At 34.4% G+C, this 23193-nt stretch overlaps 1 protein-coding gene across 1 annotated transcript; it reads right to left on the bottom strand.

The window, feature by feature from the left end:
• Nucleotides 1-2031: 2031 nt before the first annotated feature.
• LOC149414049 (uncharacterized) lies at nt 2032-16336 on the bottom strand. The gene is made up of 4 exons (XM_089644102.1): nt 16100-16336; nt 15695-15838; nt 4394-4552; nt 2032-3592 (listed from the first exon to the last, which is right to left on the bottom strand). The coding sequence occupies exons 1-4, from the start codon at nt 16233-16235 to the stop codon at nt 2550-2552; spliced, it is 1482 nt and encodes a 493-aa protein (XP_089500228.1). The 5' UTR covers nt 16236-16336; the 3' UTR covers nt 2032-2549.
• Nucleotides 16337-23193: the final 6857 nt, after the last annotated feature.

Consider the following 23193-nt stretch of genomic DNA (forward strand, 5'->3'; position numbering starts at 1 on the left):
AGTTGAAGAGCTTTTATGATAGCTTTGCATTCAGCAGAGAAAGTAGATTTAAAATCTTGAGTGGTACAATATTTTCATACCGGTAACGAAATTGAATCAGCATTAAAATCGAACCAATTCAGTTTAAATTTAGGAATCTTAAGTGTACGGAATAAGGACACTAATCTTGAATAAAAGATCCATAAAAATTAATAGACTGTAATTTACTGTACAACATTATATTTGCTAGTACGAGACTAAAATTAATAATTACACATAATCTCAGAGCGAGACTAAACTCTACAAAGAATTAGTGGGTTAGTATTTTTTCATATTAAAAGGAAACCAGTCTTGTTAACTAAATTGTAGGTAATTAAACATGATTTCAATATTGCCAAACATTAGCGTGTCATTCTGTTCATACATGCTGCCAGTCATAAGGCCAAATACGTCCTCTCCAAATATTAAAAATAACGGAGTACTTGATTTAAATCCTTTACATCCTAAACGAATTTGAATTATCACGAGGCAAAATAGAAGGTCTGTCTCCAGGTGAGCTCGTGAACGTGCGTGAAATCTGTGAATAATTTTTTATTTTTATGCATTTCCGAAAGGAAAAGATACCAAAAAATTACTAGTGTTCAGCCAAAATTGAATAATATAAATCTACCGACTTTAAAAATTACCTTATTTCAAAATGGTTAAATTTTAGGGATACGTTCTTGACATTAGTGCACAATAATTCTAATTTGAACACGATGCAAAGATTTTACTATTTAAAAACATCTAGCCAAATTAATTAATTCTTTATCCCGCGGCATGGGAGACGCTAACAGACAGATATCAGAATACAAAACTAATCATAAATAAACACATAGGTGAGTTATTTAAATTAAATGAAATAAAGTCAGGAAACCACGCAGCATTAAGAAACCTCTTGGATGAGGCGCAATTATTACATTTAAAGTCTTTAAATAAACCAGTCATGTTTTGATTTACCTCCTAGCAAATAAATTAGATGTGAACACCAGAGAACATTGGGAACATCCATATGAAAACAAAATACCTATCTTCAACGAATTTATTAAATTTTTAACATATAAAGCTCAAATCTTGGAATTTTCTATTATAATTGATGAAAAACCTCAGCACGAAATCTCCGTCCATCATAATAAAGAAGCTAATGTTTATTTATCGACACAAAAACACATTGACACGCACGCAAGCCTTTCATTGATATGCTTGGTGTATCTCTAAGTGACCAGCTCAGGTACGGGGGCTCCATCGAAGCCAGGGTCAAGTTAGCCTCACAGAAGCCACGTGTACTGTACAGGACCAGCAGATACTAGTGCGCCCCACTGTTGAATTTGGCAGCCATCTCTGGTTTGAAGCCCCAAAATACCCGTAAAAACCCTAGACTCTGTGCAGAAACGGGTGGTCTGTTTGATAGACCACCCTATCTTTGCAAGTGGATTACAATCCTCGGTAACAGGCGTCAGGTAGGTACGTTATCTTGAAAATATATTCATTAAAAATGTACTTACTATTGTGGTCGCTGTATACTGGAGAAAGCTCAACACAATATTGCATGAACTTAAGACAATTCGGCATTTGCCGAAACTTTAGTAAAAGTTACTAAGGAATATAGACTCTTTTCTAAAAAGGAGTTGAATTTTATATACCAAAACATAAGTATAAATACATTCAAATCTGTTTATTTAACTAGAAGATTTACAGATGCCATTAATCAAATGGTTAAAGAAATGCAGGAACAAGAAAATAAAAAATTTACTCCAACTACTAAAGAATGTTAAATTCCGAAACATATAACATTTAACTTGCATCCTTGCGCCATCCGTCAATCTTTGGAGGTCAGATGGCATCAATGTGCACCTAATTTTGCATAGCTTTGCGATTTGTGAGAATTTCTCGTGTATAGAAAGGGAGTTCTGCCACGAGGTGTATACATAATACTTCCACGAACATACGTGTATAAAACACAGATACAGTAAATGCAAAAAAAAACAATTATCTTTTAAAAATTTAAGTACATGGTACATAAAAAATACATTAATATATTTTACACTGATATAAAAAATACAAATAATAAACATCAGACTTCACACCTAAATTAGTATAAAGCAAATGAATTTTAAGTAATTATTTTAGACGTAAATTGTCACATGACAACGGGTCATGATTTGCCGGTCTCTGTGTTTCCTCCTTTATACAGTGTCATGGGTCACAGACATATTGACGGCATTAAACGACGGGTATGAATAAAGAATGTTTTTCCACTACTTATGCAGACTTAACATTACAAAGGTTATTCCTACTTTGAGTTCGCATGTGCGTCTTCAAATCTTCTTTTCAAAACTTGAATTGCAGTCGCAACATAAAAATGGTTTTTTCCACTATAAATCTGCATGTGTACCGTCAAATACCCCTTCGTAAAACCTGAAAAGATTCAGTCGGGACACGAAAATGGTTATTCACCCCTGGGAATCAACATGTGTATCTTCAAAGCTCTCTTGAGAACATGAGTAGTTGCAGTTGGGATATGAAAAAGGTTATTCTCTACCGTGGGTCAGCAAGTGACTTTTTAGATTTCTCTTTGTTGTGCATGAATAGTTGCAGTCGAAACATGAAAAAGGTTTTTCTCCACTGTGAGTGCGCATGTGTATCTTCAAATTGGCTTTCTGAGAACATGAATAGTTGCAGTCGGGACACGAAAAAGGTTTTTCTCCGCTGTGAATCCGCATGTGTTTCTTTAAATTTCCCTTTTGCGAAAATGAATAGTTGCAGTCGGGACATGAAAAAGGCTTTTCCCCACTGTGAATTCTAATGTGTTTCTTTAAATCTGATTTAAGATAAAATGAATGGTTGCAGTCAGGACATGAAAAAGGCTTTTCTCCACTGTGAATACGCATGTGTTTCTTCAAAGCTCCCTTTCGAGAACATAAATAGTTGCAATCCGGACATGAAAAAGGTTTTTTTCCACTGTGAGTTAACAGGTGACTTTTTAGATGTCCCATTGTTATACATGAATAGTTACATTCGGAACAGGCAAAAGGTTTCTCTCCAGTGTGAGTCCGCATATGCAGCTTCAAATTATCCTTTTGGGAACATGAATAGTTGCAGTCGGGACATGTAAAAGGTTTTTCTCCACTGTGAATCCGCATATGTTTCTTTAAATTTCCCTTTTGAGAAAATGAAAAGTTGCAGTCGGGACATGAAAAAGGTTTTTCTCCACTGTGAGTCCGTATGTGTTTCTTCAAACTTTCCTTTTCAGAACATGAATAATTGCAGTTGGAACATGCAAAAGGTTTTTCTCCACTGTGAGTCCGCATGTGTCTCGTCAAATGTCCCCTCGTAATACATGAATAAACGCAGTCGGGACAAGAAAAAGGTTTTTCTCCATTGTGAATCCGCATGTGTATCTTTAAATTTCCTTTTTGAGTACACGAATAATTGCAGACGAAACATGAAAAAGGTTTTTCGCCAGTGTGGGTGCGCAAGTGGACTTTTAAGATGGACTTACCTGAGCAGAAATTACAGTGGGGACAAGCGAATCGTTTTGCCCCCGGATGGTTCTTTAGAGCAGACAACGAGTCTGAAAGAGATTACGATTAGAGCTTAGTAATTAAAAGTATAATGAATACATTAAAAACGTTAAAATTAAGATTGCACGAAATGGATGGGTCAGAACGATAATGCAACAATACAAAATTGTATATTCTTGTGTTTTATTTTATTTCTTTGGGTAGATAGATAATGAGCTAGGTAAAGAATGAAGATCAGTTTTGAAAATCATTTAAATTGATGTTGAATTAAATCCATTTCGACCACTCTCTTGGTCGTGTAACTAATATAAAGTATTAAAATAAAGATTTGTTTGATATGCTTCCTCACACATCGCCTATTTACAATTCTTACTACAAAAAACCTCACTAAAAAGTGACAATCTAAACAATAATGAAGAAGATGTGAAAAATGATAAAATGATGAAGCCGCCTAATTTTCTACAGCAAGTTTATCACGTTTTTTGAAACGTTATATTTAAAAAAAGAAATTTATCAAAAGTGGAGAGAATCACATAATTTTTTTCGTTTAATTGAATTTTAGAATATGAAAAAAAAACATTACATTATTAATTTGCACATATTTTTATAATTTTGTACTATTAACTGGTATATCGATAATCTATTAAAATTAAGAATGCATTTAGATAAGCTAGAAAATCTCTGGTTAAAGTCTGTCGGGTACGTGCTGATACATCCTCTATACAGTAAAAACATCCATAAATCTCAAAAAAGGTCTAAATGTCTCAGGATCTATGTTTTGATGGACTTATTTTGCGTTATTATTCTGAGCCACCCAATGCTTAACTTGAACAAATGTAAATCGGTTTTACCTGTTGTCGGAGTAATAGTTTTAGAGTGCTTTAAGGATTCCTTATTATCATCCAGTTGGTCCACTTGGTCTATATCAATTTCTGTATAAGGAATGCCCCCTCCTTCTTTTCGGTGTCCTGGTTCTACCTTGATAGAAACCGTCTCCGAATTAATGACACCTGGAAAAATAAAACCACAATACGTACATTAATTTGCCAAGACTCACAGTGTTACATTTCAAATGACGGCCCCCTAAGAGATTTAACAAAGATTATTGTTATTATTTTTCGGAATAACTTTTATTGAGTAAAACCTCAAATTGTAATATTTAAATATTGAAGACAATATTAGTGATTTTTTAAACGAAAATCTGAAACAGAAAAATCAGAAAAGGAAACGGTCACATCTGGGACACGAACCCAGGACCCTTGTCTTTCCGGGACAATGCTCTACCAAGTCTCAGGTCCCAGATGTGACCGTTTCCTTTTCTGATTTTTCTGTTTCAGATTTTCGTTTAAAAAATCACTAATATTGTCTTCAATATTTAAAGATTATTGTATTCGTTAAAAATAAATGAATTAAGAAACCATTGATAAATCTAATCTTTGATAATTTAAGGGACTTTAAGGTTAAATTAAGAAGGACCAGATGTCCGCTTCAGGGACTAATGCTTGAAGAAAGAAAAACTATTTACTCTTGAGCACTTTCGAAACGGATTTTAATTGTTTAAAGCCAATTGAAAAACGTTCTCTCACATTAATTTTAAACATAAAGTAATAATGTATAATAACACATCGACTGTGTTTTGGTAAAAGACTTCAAGCCACATTTTTTTGCTTTTCGGTTTGCGTACGGTGTAACAAAAAAACGTGGTGAAAATTTTATTCGATTGATAAACGAACGTGTGTGTGAAAAAAATAATAATATAGAAACTGACATAAAATATGGAAGGATACACATCGTTTATACAGTCAAAGGGGGTTGTTTTTCGGAATATTTCCAAGGTATTTTAAATGTGCTATATATTTCTTCTTTTTGAAGATGTCGTACAAATATAATTTTAGGAAACCTTATAAAATAACGTTTTAGTATTTGAAATAGACTTTGCAATTAATAAATTTGAATATTTTAATTTCAAACACGAAAGAAGTTGAAAAAATAACATACTTTTACTCCAAATGTCAAAAATTGAGAGCATTTTTTCTGTTTTTAGGTAATCACTAAACTACTGCTGTTCATTACCGTGAGTTCCTATGTCCTTGAATTTCATTATTAGTTATTCTCTTATTTTACAAGCAATAATTATTAGCCTAAAACACTCATCCACATTGAAAAATATCCTGATAAAAGATACATGACGCCAACGGGACATTTTTACAATCATTTGTAATCCCTTACTGGGGGCTTACTCGGTAAATTTCGATTTCACAAACGAAAACGTTTCTGTTTGGCCAAATTTATCACATCGGACTTAAAACAGTACTCTGTAACGACATGGATAAAGTTTGGTTTATTTTAGCGTCGTCGGCGTCGGATACGTTTGCATCTCACATAACTCTATACAGAAATGCCAAAATTGTCTATTGGCACATTTATTAGCGGGCTGAATTTTGACGTTTCCGCTGAATTTATATCACCTATTGACAACAATTGATTCATTTATCACTCAATAAGGAAAAATGACCGTAAGTTGTACAATTATTTATAATTTTCATGTTTATTCTGTATTTTTTTACGTTGGTAAATGTATTTCGTAAGGTATCGTAACCTTTCCAAGAAGTAAAGGACTTTATAACCTCAAATTCGCTTTGAATGAACGGTGTTTTATACGTACAAATGACATTTATTTGTAGATTTCTTTTCACCTAATGACGCTACTCATTATGTTATTATATTATTTTCACTAGGTAGTGTGTATTTTTGCCTTTGTCAGTTTTTTATTAGTCACCTCATTTGCGTGATGTTCATTTACTATTTTACATTGTTAGTTATGTAATACATGATAATTCTCCTACAGACTATTAAACAAGGGGCATCGAGTTTGCAGCTGGAGTTGTTGGTGGCGTGGCTCACAGAGAGGCCTGCCATGTCTTCCGGTAGATTCCAGGGCTTGGATCAGAAGAAAGGCCTCGCACAACGTTTCTAAACGACAATGTAAGTACTTACACTGAAATATCTTGGGGTGTATAGGAATTATGCTATGAAAAAGAGTAAGAATCGTATGTAACAAATATATTTATAAAAAAATAACATAAATATTTTCACTTTCAGTCAAACATAGAATGGACGAATTCCTTCAGATCGAGCGGGAGAAGGTACAGATCAAGCGGGAGAGGCTACTGGTCGAGCAGGAGAAGATTGAACATCTCAAACAAATGAAAGAGATGATGGCTCTGATACTCTCAGAGGTGATCAAACGGAAGTGTAAGATATGATTTTATACATTATAATGGCAATATACTGGTACATATATTAATATTGTCATTTAAAAAACAGATGAGACAAAAATTACAACATTCTGAGTCAGATTTCTCAATAATACACCTTATAATCTATTGTAGCAGTAATTAAACATAGCAGCAAAAGCAGGTACGGGATTTTTAAAGCAAGATAGCGCCATCTTCTATAACGTCTTGTGCTTCATTATACCCCAGTAATGGCAGTGAAGATAGTGAATGCATGCGCACTTTTTCACAATATTGCCATTAAAGCTCAAATGCCAGAACCAGAGGATGTTATTATTGAAGATGATTTTAGAGAGCTGGTCAGAGATATTTAACTGTGGCGATTGAGAGTCTCAACAAGCTCACATTGAGTTAGCCGACCTTGCCTGAGGTTATTGTCGTGTCCATCGTTAATATCAAACACTTCTCTACAATCATTTTCAATAATAACATCCTCTGGTTCTGGCATTTGAGCTTCAATGGCAATATTGTGAAGAACAGCGCATGCATTCACTATCTTCACTGCCATTACTGGTGTATAATGAAGCACACGATGTTTTAGAAGACAGCGCCATCTTGCTTTTAAAATCCCAAAACAGCGTTCTATACAATTTCTAACCCTGCATTGCAATTTCGTGTAATGCTCTTCTGGTGATGCCGGTACCGCATTTAAGATTGGGGTCATCATGTATGGCCTAAGCGGAAATGCTGAATCTCCTGAAATATTATAATATTTGATATACATATTTGAACAAATACATTAAAAAAAGCCCACTTTATTAAAAACATGAATGAAATTTACCTAAAAGCCAGAAAGCTTCTTGATTATTTGCTTCTTCCAAGTGTGGTTTTATTGCCATCATTTCCCATACGTGTGCATCATGTGATGCACCCCCATACCTCGCACATATAGCTATTATTTTTAGGTTTGAGTCGCATATCTACAGGTGAAAAATAGCATGATATATTTTATATGATGGGTGTATCAGCTAGTTTGTCCATATTTAAAAAAAAAATTATATTTATTTACCATGAGAGCATTCATCGAATGGAAACCTTTTCGGTTGAAATATGCCTCTTCGTGGACTTTGGGTTTTATTATTGCTATATGGGTTCCGTCTATGCATCCAATTATACCCGGAAATTGATATTTCTCATAAAACCTGAAACATATACAGAGTTTTATGATTAAAATCGATATAGATACTGAACTATCAATACAGTTTTTATAATTTAGTTGTTTTTATGGTTTCAGGACAACAAGCTGAGAGCTGTGCTTGCAGCACTACTATGTATTGGAGACGCGACAATGCGGCGCCTTATTGAAATATGACTAATTAACAGCCGATTCTGGCACATGTACCATCACTTTTTACCATTTAGTACCCATTGTAGCAAAGGTACTTTTATAACTCTTACTTATTTCCTATCAACCATTTCTAGTTGTACCAACTTATCGCTATAAGTTTTATGATGTACTTTTTTGATCTCGCATCTGAAAAAGTATGTTTCTGATTTTGTTTTATGTATTTAATAAATCAAAACCAAATTTTTTTCTGAAGTCATAAGATTTGTACTTAAATACTTCCCTACTTCATTGTAAACCATAAATTTAGTGTAACATTTTGTTTTATTTCAAATGACAAATTACACAATTTTTCCAAAGTAACGTCACTATTCATATTGAGTTATATTAAATGTTCAATATACCGTAGATGATTAAAATAGAGTGTAGATACGTTACTGAGACAAACGTGCTTTGACTAAGTGGAAATACTTTAGAGGGCCGTTCACATAACTATTTCATTTGTACAGATTCTTTGAATGGCTTTACTTTTCGTAAGCGGTGCAACATTTTAGTTGGATTAGTATCAATATTATGATTCGTTTAGTTGTATTAGTATGTAATAATATACACATGTACTTACTGTATCATGCATTTGTTATTGCTACAACTTGTTTATCTAAATATGTATTTACCATTTCTCATTTACTGTACGTGTTCTAAATGCATAATCTTTTCTGTAATACATTGGTAACTGTATGGAGGCTGTAAAAAGATGAATATCTGTTGTTTTCTTATAAATCTACAAATATAAAATATTACACCACATATATAATTTAGTTGTTTTTTGTATTTCTTATTGTTCCTTCCTTCAACCTCGATACAGACAACATGTTATAAAATTAATATTACTTTAATCACTAAGACGGACCGTTCTTTGCTTAAATTTCAAAAACAAACTGTTTCATCATGAAATTCAAGTGAAAGAAAGATAGAGCATGTGCTAAATGGGTTAGAACCAAAAGGTACCAAGTCAGTGGCGAAATTGGTTTCCATTCAAATCTACATGGATGGCATTTTTACAGTTCTTCTATTCTATGACGATAATGATATATTATTTATTTAAATTGGCCTTAGACTACGCTTGTATACCAATATAATATCCATGTTGATGCATTCATTCCTCATTAGTGGAGACGTTATAGTCTGTCATCTGAATATGCCACAATCCTCGGGTAAACAAGATAAGTAACAATAAAATACAATAGATCAAAACAAACCCTTGTTTGACGGAATTCCTTTCTTGTTGTGTTCCTGGGAATTTGATGTGCCGGTGCATTATTCTGTTTAATGCCGGCACAATCTCGTTCAAGTGTCGGCTCACTGTTTGTTGCGACAGGCTCGAGTGAAAATCATTCCCCACAATTTTTTGGTATGACCCTGTCGCAAGAAATGAGAGTGTCGTTAGAACCTTAAAAATAAATAATGTATTATGAGTACGGCAAATACACGGCAATAGAAGATAAGATAGGCAGAAAGAAACAATACAAACTGTATAAATGAAAGAGTACCTAGGTACAGGTTATGGACTAAAGAGAATTATTTTTAATTTCTAATTGTAATTTCCACCGGAAAGTGCTGTTGGGGATTTGCAGATATTGTAAGAAAAAATGATTAATTAAATAATGTTGTATTCACCTTAAGTTCCAAGGGCACTCCGGTTGTTCGCCTACGTACAGGGAGTATCGGCCTCAGTTCCTCACACAGAGTTGTGAAAATGTCCTGCGACAGCCGATAATTCGAAATGAATATTCAATGGATTCGAGAGATCCCTCAACTCGCGTCTTCGGACTCTCTCTTCCCGGAGGTCTTCCGCGAGCAATGCTCTATTTACAAACAGAAGACGGAGATAACCTCCCATTGTGGCTAATGTAGGTACACAAAAAAACATAAATTATTAATAAGATTGAAACAGCCATGTACCTATTGGGCATATAAGATAAAATATTCAGCTAACTACAAGAAACAACTATTTACATCGGTATATATGGTAAAAGATGCATTAAAATTCTATTTTATTCAACATCAAAATTTTCCATATAAAACTATCCCTTTGCAGCGTTGGACGTTTGCGAAAGTTTCCTTCCAATCTAAATTACGCACAAATTACTTAAATAACCCAAATTAAGAACCTAATAATCTAATTTGTTTACGTAAATAGTTTTTTCTTGGAGTAATTGTTGAAACGAAGTGTAATTTCCATAATCTGTGCCTAAAAGTGCATCGGTTAGGTATATATTTATCAATTCGGTTGAGGTATTGTTTAATTCGAAATAAAACAAATTACTTACCTTTTAAAACTAGTAAATTCGATTTTATTAACTTCGAAAAATATGTCGTTGGGCGATACAAAGCTCTAAACGGTCCCAAACCAGAGGTAGTTCGACCTATTTTGATAAACCCGACAATCAAGCCTTTGGAGCTATAATGTTTCTAGCTTTCGGAGATAGAGGGTACCAAAGTTAACAAGAACTGTCAAAATACAAGGAGCGTCGGCAGACGTCGGTCTAAAGCGAAACGTTGAGCTGTCACTTTGAGTTGTCGATTAAATTCGGGTTTACGACTTGCTAAAGAGTACCAAAATCAGTGAAAACGGGTTTGTCAGTCGTAAACCCGCGGAACGGACGCTTGTGAGAGATACAGAGTCAGCCCCCTGGTAATGCTATTAATGTGATTCAAGAAGCGTAATTTGGAGTCAAAGATAACTCCAAGGTCATTGAATTCAAAGACTCTTTTTAGGTTGGCATTGTTAATTGAGTAGTCGAATAATAAAGGGGTTTTAGATCTATGGAAACTGATCGTTTGGCATTTGTTGATATTAAGATGTAATTTGTTTACGATGCACCATTCATAAAGTTTATTTAAGTTCATTTGTAACAATCAGAAGAATTACCGATCGATTTAAACATCTTTAGATCGTCGGCGAATAGAAGAAAGTGAATATTATCGAAAATTAGTGAAATGTCATTAATAAATAGTAGGAAAAGAATTGGTCCTAGGTGGGAACCTGGTGGCTTGGGATATCAGGAGATTTTTCAATGTGGATGAGTGTTTCAGGCTAATAATTATTGCTTGTAAAATAATTGTTACCCTTTGTGCTATGCATAAAAAATCTTGTCTTAAACATTGACGGCCGGCGTGGTCTAGTGGTATACGCTTTTGACTACAGATCCGAAGGTCGCGGGTTCGAATCCGGCGTGCGCAAATAAATTTTATTTGATTAATTTGTGTTATTTCACAATTAATTAATTTAAAATAATATATAGTATATTTGCGGCACGTTCCAGAGTGGAAGATACTCTCAGTATCGCCCTGGTGTAAGACCACCATTCAGAATTGAAACGTTGCTTGAAATGGCTTTAGCCGTGTTTGGTGACCAGATCTGAATAGCCAGGTACTTCCCCACCTTCCTCTTCCCCATCTCCCTCCCCTCCCCAATACCCTCAGCCTCACATCATACCCCAATTGGGGATGCCATAGTCTCACTGGCTCCAGACGGGAGCAGTTGGGACTCTTGTGCGGTAATACTGTAAAAAAAAAAAAAAAAATAACAAAAAAAATAAATTAGTTATTCTCTGTCTATCGCTTCAAAATTACGTTTAAAATCCAGGAATACTGCTATTGTGATTTTCTTCTGATCCGTACTTGTTTACCATTCATTAATCACATCATTTATTGTTGTTTCACAGGAATATTTGTTACTAAATCCAGATTGTTGTTTTACCAGAATGTTATTTTTTTCAAAAAATTTATCTTTTAACCATATAATCTAGTACAGTGTTTCCCAGCCTTCTTTATGCCATGCCCCACCATAGTCTTTTCAAAAGTCAGATGCCCCACCGACATCTTTTTTATGAAACAACAGGTAAATTTTTAAATCATAATCTAATATGTTTGTAAACATATGAACCCCTTATGAAATTGAATAAAACCTTTTCTAATACATATATTACAACTGACATTAAATTCAGTTACGCTTGCTACAAAGAAATTTTATGTCCGGATCTAACTTAGTTAATTTCGGTCTTAGGTCCCCTCTATTAGTTATTTCTAAACGATTTAGTTGTTTTTTAATGAATAAAATCGCTTATGGCGCTAAAACCAGATTCCACCAAATAAGTTGAGGGAAAGGTTAATAATAATTTTTATGAGTAAGTCGCTTATGGCGCTAAAACCACATTCCACCAAATAAGTTGAGGGAAAGGTTAGTAATAATTTTCTGGCATGCAAAGTAATGTTAGTATATTTTGTGTTAGTTTCTTTGCAAATTCTTAGTGTAAGTTTTTTCTTTAAGCATTAATTTCACATTCGCACTCAAACTAAGCAAAAAACCGTTATCATGTTATTACTGTAATTCGTCATGTTCACGCAAGCCAAATTAAATGGCATACGTGGTCACTCATACGAGGACTCAGGATAAACTATTCTCATTTTCTTCTGTCATTATTCATTTTCACAAAAGTCACAGTTACTCATACGAGGACTCAGGATAAACTATTCTCATTTTCTTCTGTCATTATTCATTTTCACAGAAGTCACAGTTACTCATACGAGGACTCAGGATAAACTATTCTCATTTTCTTCTGTCATTTTTCATTTTCACAGAAGTCACAGTTACTCATACGAGGACTCAGGATAAACCATTCTCATTTTCTTCTGTCATTATTCATTTTCACAGAAGTCACAGTTACTCATACGAGTAATCAGGATAAACTATTCTCATTTTCTTCTGTCATTATTCATTTTCACAGAAGTCACAGTTACTCATACGAGGACTCAGGATAAACTATTCTCATTTTCTTCTGTCATTATTCATTTTCACAGAAGTCACAGTTACTCATACGAGGACTCAGGATAAACCATTCTCATTTTCTTCTGTCATTATTCATTTTCACAGAAGTCACAGTTACTCATACGAGTAATCAGGATAAACTATTCTCATTTTCTTCTGTCATTATTCATTTTCACAGAAGTCACAGTTACTCATACGAGGACTCAGGATAAACTATTCTCATTTTCTTCTGTCATTATTCATTTTCACAGAAGTCACAGTTATTGCAACACATTCTCACTCATTCTAAGGAAACATTCTTCTTATTTTCTTACTGTTATTATTCATGGTCAAGCATAATAAGACACATTCACACACATACTAAGGAAAACCAGTCTCTTTTCTCGTGTTCTTTCTGTAACTATCCATGTTCTCAGAAGTCAAGCTTAATGGCAAACATTCGCATTCATACTAAGGCAAAACCATTATCATGTTCTTACTGTAACTATTAATGTTCACAAAAGACAAACTTGGTGACTCACATTCACACTAAAGATAAACCGTTTTTATGTTCTTACTGCGATAATTCATGTTAACTGAAGTCACGTTTAATTAGAAACAATAGCACTCATACTAAAAAAAACAATTCTTACGATAATTATTCATGTTTATGGAAGTCAAATTTGACGATCTACATTATCACTCATATTTAGTATAAACCATTCTCATTTTATTAGTGTAACTATTCATGTTCATAAAAGTCATACTTTTATCAATCATGTATCATGTTCTAATCGTAATGAAATATTTTATTTTAGGAAAATTAACAGTTACTTGGTTCGTTTATACATGTGCAATTTACTTAACTGAGAAAACAACTATAGATTTCCTTACTATACTTATGCATTATGTAGGTATAAAACAATGAAGCAATACAACAACTACAGCTACATCCTGCATAGTTTCTGTGATTTTAGATAATCATTGAAATTGTAACGGGTTTCATTTTATTTTAAGGACAATTTTGGCGTATATTTCAATTTTTTACATCTCAGGCATTTTTTGTATGATCGATGAGTATTCTCCTTTATATGTGGAATGCCTACGTGTTTCATCTCTGAAGCGTGGTGCCCCACCACTGAGGCGCTATGCCCCACCGGTGGGGCGTACGCCCCACCGTGGGAAACACTGCTCTAGTAGTTGTTCATATTTTGGTAATTCATTTGTTGGTTTGAAGTCTTTCAGACCAATAATTGGTTAAAATTTTTTTCCAATAAATATGTTGGGCACAGGTGTTTTTATGGAAATTTTCTATGATTGCAGAAAAATTCCATATAACAGAGATTCCTTTATTAATGCAACTAATCTGTCTCCTATAGATGGCAGTACACCTTTAATTATGCCTATTGTAATTCTTTCCGGCGATGATTTTAGTTTCACTGTGTTAAGAATATTCACTGTCAATTTTATTAAATTTATAAATATTATTATACTATCCGTACCTCGCCACGCGTTGCTGTGGCTCAGTCTGTCTATGCATATAAAGAAACAAAAGCGCGTGTTGCTTTTAAGTCAAACAGATAGTGTGTGACAGATATTGTGCGCAGAAGCGTACTCGAATGCAGCGTTTAGTCAAAATTTCAAAGCAATCGGTGAAGAACTTTTTTTTTATATAAATTTTTTTATATATAGATGAAGACGAAATTCAAGGGAATTACCATTTTTTTTTTCGAACAATTCGATGATATTAAAATGGGTACCTGGTAATATTTTAATACAGCACAAGAGTCCTAACTGCTCCCAATCGACTGGAGTGAGATTATGGCATCCTCAATTGGGGTATGTTGCGAGGCTGAAGGTAGTGGGGTGAGGAAGGAGATGAGGATTAGGGAGGTGAGTATGTGGCTATTCAGATCTGATCAACAAACGCAGCCAAAATCACTTCAAGCAAAGTTTAAATTCTGAACGGTGGTCTTACACTAGGGCGATACTGATATAATATTCCACTCTGGAAAGGGCCGTAAATATACTATATTAGTTGAAAGCAGTAAAAAGTTAAATTAACCAAATACAATTTACTTGCGCACGCCGGGATTTGATTGGGATTTTGCCTCACCCCTCGACCACGGAGGCCATCAATAATAATATCTCGATGATTCAGACACCACCTCCCCCCCCCCCAAAATCTAAGTGCCGCCCACGGGTGAAGGTACAAACATCCAGATGGCCTCCGACGGCGAAAAGGTTCCCCACCCTGCTGTAAAATATATCTGTTAAAGCGGATCTCGAGTTGTAAGCACTGAAAGCATAGTCCCCCATCTTTGGGGCCTGCGGAAAATGAAGTATTTTATACAGAGTCTTGTGACCTCAATTTGTATCATTTCACGGCATTCCCAAAGTTGATACGTTATGCGTCATTTACTATCAGGGACTCCTGTGAGGAGTTAATTAACAAAAAAACAGATTCTGGCCAGGGCAAGGTGCTCACCCCTAGGCTGTGGCCATAGGGTTGAGCACTTTGTAAACATACATTAAAGAAAAACTACATAATATGAGCTGCTCGGGTGTAGACTAGATTAATACAAACATCCAAATGGCCGCTGAAGGCGAAAAGATTCTTCATATTGATTTAGAACTAACGGCACAAGTTCCTTTTACATATATGATTGTTATAGTAGAAGACAAGACCTATTTTATTGAAGCGTGTACTTTATATTGGATATACGAGTTAATAAAATATTATCAAGGGAATTAGTCTTACCCGCCGCTAGGTGAATTCTTTCAGAGAGCTCAAAGTATTCCTTTTTAATACCAGGAACCTCGATATCAATTGCAGTATTAGACATTTCACTTGCTTCGATGGTGACTCCATCTACATTTGAAGGCTCAGTTGAACTCATTTCATCTGTTAACAGAAATTACTTACTAAACAAATGGAACCCGTAATCGGAATGATACAGTCTGAACACAATTTCGAAACCGCACAGGAAGGGGCGCTCTCGTCAGGTGTCAGGTATCTCATGAAAATAAAAATAGGTAATATTACACAGCAGAATAGCGTATGTAAGGATCTAGGTGTAAGTAGGGGCATGTCGATACAGTCAACCAAAGACTTAGTATTTTTGATAGAATAACATATGTGTACTAAAAAAAGAAAAAGGTGTACCTGTATTGCCTTCGGAAACGGATTCCGGACATTCTTTTTTAATAAAAGTAAAGTCTATGTCGATATCCGTAAGTATCACAGCAACATTCTCTTTCGCACTTGTGCCTGGTTCTATCTTAATGGCGGTGGAATCCATGTTTTTTTCCTAAGGATCTGATGGTTAAGCTTTATATTAACTTGAAGTTGAAGGTTTTCTTGAAAGGAGTGATTATTTTCTTCCAACGTTTGTAAATCTACGAAAAGAGTAACGCCAAATAACATAACCAACAAAAAAGTGACACGAAGCATTCGTTAGAAGTTTATCCATAGATACTACAGAAAAGAAAATAATTTCTGAATTTACGATTAAATCTAAGTGTTGCCATTTTAAATCTTTATGCACCATGAACCTAAAAGTAGCGATGGACACTATTGATGAATCATCGATGATTAACTCGATCTTTTTAACCATTTTTTTTCAGCGCATGATTTTTTAATGATTCATTCTCCTTTTTGCTTCAGATAGAGAAATGGGAGCCAAAAACTGATGCATATCTCGCTAATATTGGACACTAAATGTATTTATATCTGCCAATTCTTCATGATTATTGATTCACGGAAGCTACTCACTAGGTTTCTGTGTATTACCATCTCATCTTAGATAACATATTTTATGATGGTTATTTATTTATTTATTTATATATATACAGTCTAGAGTGGAGTGAAATCTTTTTTTTTCACTGGACGGTAATGTAAGAGTCAAAATTTGGTGCCTTTTAGGTTTAATTTAAGCCATGTAAAATATTATACCATTTGGTTTAGGGTAACTGCCTCTGCAACGGCATCGAATTTATGAAAATAATCGGTTTTACACTCTAATTTGAAGTAATGTTTATGTACGATATTTTTAAATAAACATACCTACCTATTTTTATCAAGAAAGTTTACTTGGTATAATATAGATTTGACACAAAATAAAAAGAAGTTCGTGGCTCGGATCAGTCGCACGCTCGTTTATCGTTAAAAATACGTTCGATAATCTTTCGTTGCAACCATGCAAAGAACTCGGAGTGTATTCAAATGTCCTCTATTTGGTGATGTTTGTGAGATGAAAGAAAACGTTCTACCTACTTATTAAGATGTAGTGAAATACTATGATTGGACGAGACATCAACTGAAATTGCAATTAGAAACTGCAAAAGAACCAATTTTTGGCGAGATAGCAGACATAGTAACGTCGAGAATTGAAAATATATGGCAAACGGCATCTATTCCTACAGTGACGCAAACAAGGATCATTCAAATGTTGAAAGCATATCATCTAAAGTGCAAAAATCTACTCAAATCTACCAAGAGGCTCTCTCCGGACGAGTTAAATAGTTTTCAGCAAAGAAGTAAGATACTTTTTGATATTTCAGCATGCAAGTGCAAAGAATTCGTTCAATGTATCTGTCCTAAGGATAAAAAGGTTCCTAAACGAGAGCAAACTTTTTTGACCGATCAAAGAACGTCTCGGATAATGGTAATCAGCGGAATCGACGTAACTGCTACAAAGAACATGCAAAAAACTCTAAAAAGGAACCATGAACGAGAGAATCGCCAAAACACATCCTTAAGCACTTCAACGTTAGCTGATTTAAATGCTAGTATTTCTTCAGCGACATCATCAGAGACAGAAAAATCTGATTGCTCCATGATCAAAGGCGTTATTAAAAAGAAAATAAAAAAATCGACGCTTAATTTTCCTACGTTATCGAAGACATGTGATAGGTATGGAGTGTCTGACAGAGCAGCAGCAGCAATAGCATCATCTGTTTTGTTCGACATTGGGTCTGATGTTGAGGTCATTGATCGGCACAAGTTACGAAGAGAGAGAACTAAAACTAGAGAAAAAATAACGGAAAATGCAACAATTACAGAGCTTTACACTTTTACGGGAAAAAAGACAAAACTTTGAATATTGTTAAAAAGGGCGGTAAATGCTACAGGACTATGGTTGTGGAGGAACATATCTCACTAATTCAAGAGCCGGGATCCATTTACATGGGATACGTGGTACCTGATGTTGGGACAGCAAAAGGAATAGAAACCGCGATAACAGGGTTTCTGTTACATAAAGAAGTTTCCCAAGATAGAATTATGGCAATTGGTTGCGATGGTACGAATGTAAATACTGGAAAGTATGCTGGAATTATAAGACTGCTTGAGAAAAAGCTACAAAAACCACTTCAGTGGATAATTTGTTTGCTTCACATGAACGAACTGCCTTTGAGACATCTGTTTCTTCATCTCGATGGGTGTACTTCGGGACCTAAATCTTATATTGGTCCACTGGGAAAATCACTGGAAACCTGTGAAAAGCTGCCTGTTAAAAAATTTGAACGCATCGAAGGTCAAATGCTACCAGAAAAGGCCAAAGATCTGAGTTCAGACCAACAGTACTTGCATAAAATTGTCTCGGCGGTAATTTCAGGTGAATTTCCAGAAGACCTAGGCAATAAATCTCCAGGAAAACTATCACATGCCCGTTGGATCACGCGTGCTAACCGAATACTACGTTTGTATGTATCTACTGAAGAACCATCTGAAAATTTGAAAACTCTGGATACTTTTGTGGTCAAAGTTTACGCACCGTCTTGGTTCTCAATTAAAAATAAACCATCATGCAAAGATGGCACGCGTCATCTGATCAATATCATTAAGGCCTCCAGTTACCTGCCAGAAACTCTAAAAAAAATTATAGATCCTGTTATCCAAAGAAACGGCTACTTTGCGCATCCTGAAGGGATTCTACTTGCGATGATAACAGATGATAAAAAACATGTTAGAGAGCTGGCAGCCCGCCGCATACTAAAGGCACGCAGTACTGCTCAACCTCCAACACCTAGAATGTTTCAAGTGCCATTGATAGATTTCAATGCTTCTACATATATTGATTTAATAAATTGGCAGGAAAACTTAACCGAACCACCGATTTTGAAAAACTTATCGGACCAGGAAATTCATAATATCGTGGAATCTGGTGGCGAAAGCGAACTAATGTTTATAAGGCTTCCCTGCCATACTCAAGCTGTTGAAAGAGCTGTAAAGAATACGACAGAAGCTTCCATTTCTCAGTGCACAAGAAAGTCGCGACTAGGTGCCATAAATGATAAGCTGGAATCGCGGAACATAATGCCTAAATTTGAAACAAAAAATGATTTTAAACCTCAATAATAAATGTATAATTTTTTAAGTTTGTTTCAAATTTCAAGAGCTGTAAAGACTACGACAGAAGCTCCCATTTCTCAGTGTACAAGAAAGTCGCGGCAAGGTGATGCCAGGCTGGAATCGCGGAACAAAATACCTAAATTTTAAACTAAAAAGGGATTTTAAACCTAAATAATAAATGTATAATTATGTTTCAATTTTTTTTTAGAGCGATGCCTTAATAAACATCTTAATATATATTGTTGATCATTTAACACCTACTTACCACTAAATTAATCATAATGTATCGCCTTATAAACTTTTAACTTTTTTACCCTAATTTTCAATTTTTGGGGTCACTGTGGAGGCAGAAGATCTTAATTAAATGAAATGAAAAATCCCACGTATTTTTATTTTAACATAAGGCACAAATCCCCCCCTCTTAGAACTCTGAATCATATTTTTTTTTCATACATCCGTGCTCCAGGCTAATATACACCTAAAAAGGGTTTTACATAGAAGTGTACATAGGAGAATATGTATTATACAGGAGATATTGACAGTAAATAGATGTAATCCATTTTAAAGAAGGTACAAAATACACATTTTTAAAATTGTGATTACAAGTATAATGAGAAAATATTAAAAAAAATATGAAGCAATATTAGTAAAACGCAAGAGTAACATAAATTAAAAAAGAAATTACAACAACACTACATATAAGACAAATCATTAAAACTAATTTACCAACGCTACTCTAATTTGTAGGATTCAACAAAGTGTTGGTGTAGATTATGCTTAATTCTATATATGGAGTCAATAAATAAATCAATAGCACCCCCATACTTGTTACCCAGATCATGCATCCTATTGGTCAGTGAGTGTGTCTGATAGTTGGTTGAGTATGTATTACAGAAGAATGTTATATTTTGTCTTGTATTCCTAGTAGGCACATGTCATGTAGTTTAAGAGTGGCAAGGATGGCAGGACTATCAATTAAGTTGTTAATGACTCTGTGTAACACAACCAGGTCTGAAATAATTCTCCTGTCAGACAGTGTTATTAGATGCAATTGATTCATCAAACTGACATAATTAATGTAAGCCATAGGAATTCCGAGCTTAAAATTTACGTACTTAAGAAATTTGTGCTGAACTCTTTCTATATTATTGGAGTGAACTTTATATAAAGGGGACCAAATAGGTGAATTATACTCCAATTGACTTCTGACTAATGAAATATAGAGGGTTCTCATACAATCTATGGACTTAAAATCAGTTAAAGTTCTGCAAAGGAAGCCAAGCATCTTTTAAGCCTTATTAGTTATATAGTTGATGTGTTCAATGAATGACAAGTTTTCATCGAATATTACACCCAAGTCACGAATATGTGATACTGGTATTAATTTAATATTATTTAATGTATAGTCATTTAATATATTATAACGAGTTTTGGAAAATCGTATTACTTGACATTTCTGAATGTTCAAAAATAAAGCATTTTGTTCACACCATTGATGAAGTTATTCTAAATTACTCTGTAAAATTTGACAATCGTATACATTTCGTATTCTTTTATATATTTTTAAGTCGTCAGCAAATAGCAAAACTTCTACATCATTAAATTGGTCAACTATGTCATTGTTGAATAATAAGAAAAATATTGGGCCGAGGTTATTAATAATAATAAGAATTGCCTGTCTTTATAAATCTATGGTGGCGTAGAGATGGACGATAACTTATGTTGGTTGTCACTGCGGTACCAGCTACCGGAGGCTGAGGTGGGACCGCTTCTTTATCCAGGACCTTTTTGATAAACAAAGGCAATGGTGTGGGGGGGTTGCTAGAGAAGCCTTCTTTACAAGTCAACTAATATTTTTTTTTCTAATATTTCATATGGGAACAGTTAAAAATAACATTTTACTCACAAAAATTTAATATATGGCTCAATGACAGCAAGGGAGTCGGTTCTTTGTAACAGGGACAGGAGTATCAGTAATCTGAAGTTTATGTCAGATTTTATGTCAAGACCACCTCTCTTCGTACTTCTTCTACAAACCACTAATTATAATTTATTGTAATTATGAAAATGTATTAGACTTAGTTCGAGTTTGTTTGTTTGCTTAGTGAGATAATTGTTCGAAAAACCGTTTACTGCTAACGAACGTGATGGTTTTTGTTTTTATTGTTAATTATTAATAGTATGGATGATCTGCAGTCTCTCGTGTCTAGGATGAACGAAGTATGCATGAAGAATAAGTTAATGATGAATGTATGCGGCCCTTTGACGGCGAGCATGTCCGCGGCAAGTATGGCGTCAGAGGCGAGCGACGAGCATTGTTGTATCGACGTCATGCTCAAACTGCTCGCCGCGCACATCCTCGCCCGTCAGTGAGCCCCTTTACCGGAATTCTTGACAAACAAACGAGCGCGCAGAGAAGTAGAATATGACGTAACGTTACTAGGTTATCTCTTTTGTGTTTCTGCGTTCGCTGTCTCACTTTATTTTATTCGAAAAGCATTGTGAATATTTGTATTTACTGAAATAATAAGTGTTTTTTGAGTACATGCGAATTGAAAGACACTCCATCAGATTTGGGTTTTGATGGAGAATGATTTGTGCGCATCTTCAAAGCGCAGGAAGGCATTTTTCACAAAACAGAGCTTAGAGCGACGTGTTTTTGACAGCCGGTGACAGGTTGTCTGACATACGGACTAATGTACAGTACTAAACGCAGTAAATCATCAGTTTGTCCACTGGTTAGGTTCAGTGAAACCACGCGAGTTTTCTCAGTGACCTATCTTCCCTTTTAATTCATCAAAGTATGGCATTCGGAATGCGTACAATACATCCAACTTGATAAATTTAAACATATTTTATATATTTACTGAAGCTGTGTTCGAATACAAAACAATTCATCATAAACTGCTGATTAAAGCAGTGTCAGTAGCAGGTGATAAGAATATATTATTAAAATATGAAACTCAAGGAGGGAGTTCTAAAAGTTCTTCCGACTAAATAAAAAGAAAATAATTGTTAGGATTTTACTTTTTCTTCTCTTATTTATTTACTTACACTTATACTGTTACTACAGTTACTACTACTGTCACATACGTAAAAAATTATAATACAAATAGGTAAATACATTTATAAAAACTGAATTATTTACGTAACATACAAATAATACAGAGTGTTGCGTATTATTTATTCTAAATTCACAAAAAAGGCGCCACAAAAGTTCTAAATTTATTTTTATTAATAACTTCCCCAATTATTATAAGTCCAAATGTCATTTTTTAATGCCAACCTAAAAATTAATGAATTGTTCTTCTACTACATACTTCTAGCTTTATCGGTTGGTAAATAATTTCCTAATTAAACAGCTAATATCTAATACCTAACATTCCAATATTTGACAATAATTACCAAAGAATAATTGTGTAATCCTAAATGCAAATCCTTCGTGTAGTTTAAACTTCAGACTAAAAAATGCTTTAAGAGCTAATCGTTCTAAAACCCTGTTTAAATGTAACAATTCCAGGACTGAGCATTTCAAACACTCGCTTGTACCTAAATTACATGAAGTTAGTAATAGGTACAGAGATGTAGCGGATCTGTTTAACTGTATAGAAACTAGGTACAAGGAGGTATCTACCATTTGTCTACTATCATATTTTCTTAATCATTACTAATACAACGTAACTCTACTCATGTTTGTTGATAATATTTTGTATTTACTCGTATCTCCTTCTAGAGCTTGTATTAATTTAATAATTTCTGTCGTCATTTTTCGATCAAATGCCGCAGTTAATTGTTATTCTGTGACATGTAATTATTGTTTATTGAATATATTTATATCGTTGATGTTGAATAAATAAATCATATTAGGTAGTACGTAACACAATGCACCAAGGAAATAATATCTC

The sequence above is a fragment of the Hesperophylax consimilis genome, chromosome 20 (assembly GCF_061612785.1).
Source record: "Hesperophylax consimilis isolate HC1 chromosome 20, BYU_Hcon_1.0, whole genome shotgun sequence".
In the NCBI taxonomy this organism is placed as follows: domain Eukaryota; kingdom Metazoa; phylum Arthropoda; class Insecta; order Trichoptera; family Limnephilidae; genus Hesperophylax; species Hesperophylax consimilis.

Excerpts from the sequence above, each read along its gene's own strand:
- LOC149414049 (XM_089644102.1), bottom strand. The coding sequence starts at position 16,235 with ATGGATTCCACCGCCATTAAGATAGAACCAGGCACAAGTGCGAAAGAG. Across the intron at positions 15,839-16,099 it reads CGTTTCCGAAGGCAATACAG|ATGAAATGAGTTCAACTGAG; the intron begins GTACACCTTTTT and ends TTCTGTTAACAG. Across the intron at positions 3,593-4,393 it reads AACTATTACTCCGACAACAG|ACTCGTTGTCTGCTCTAAAG; the intron begins GTAAAACCGATT and ends AATCTCTTTCAG.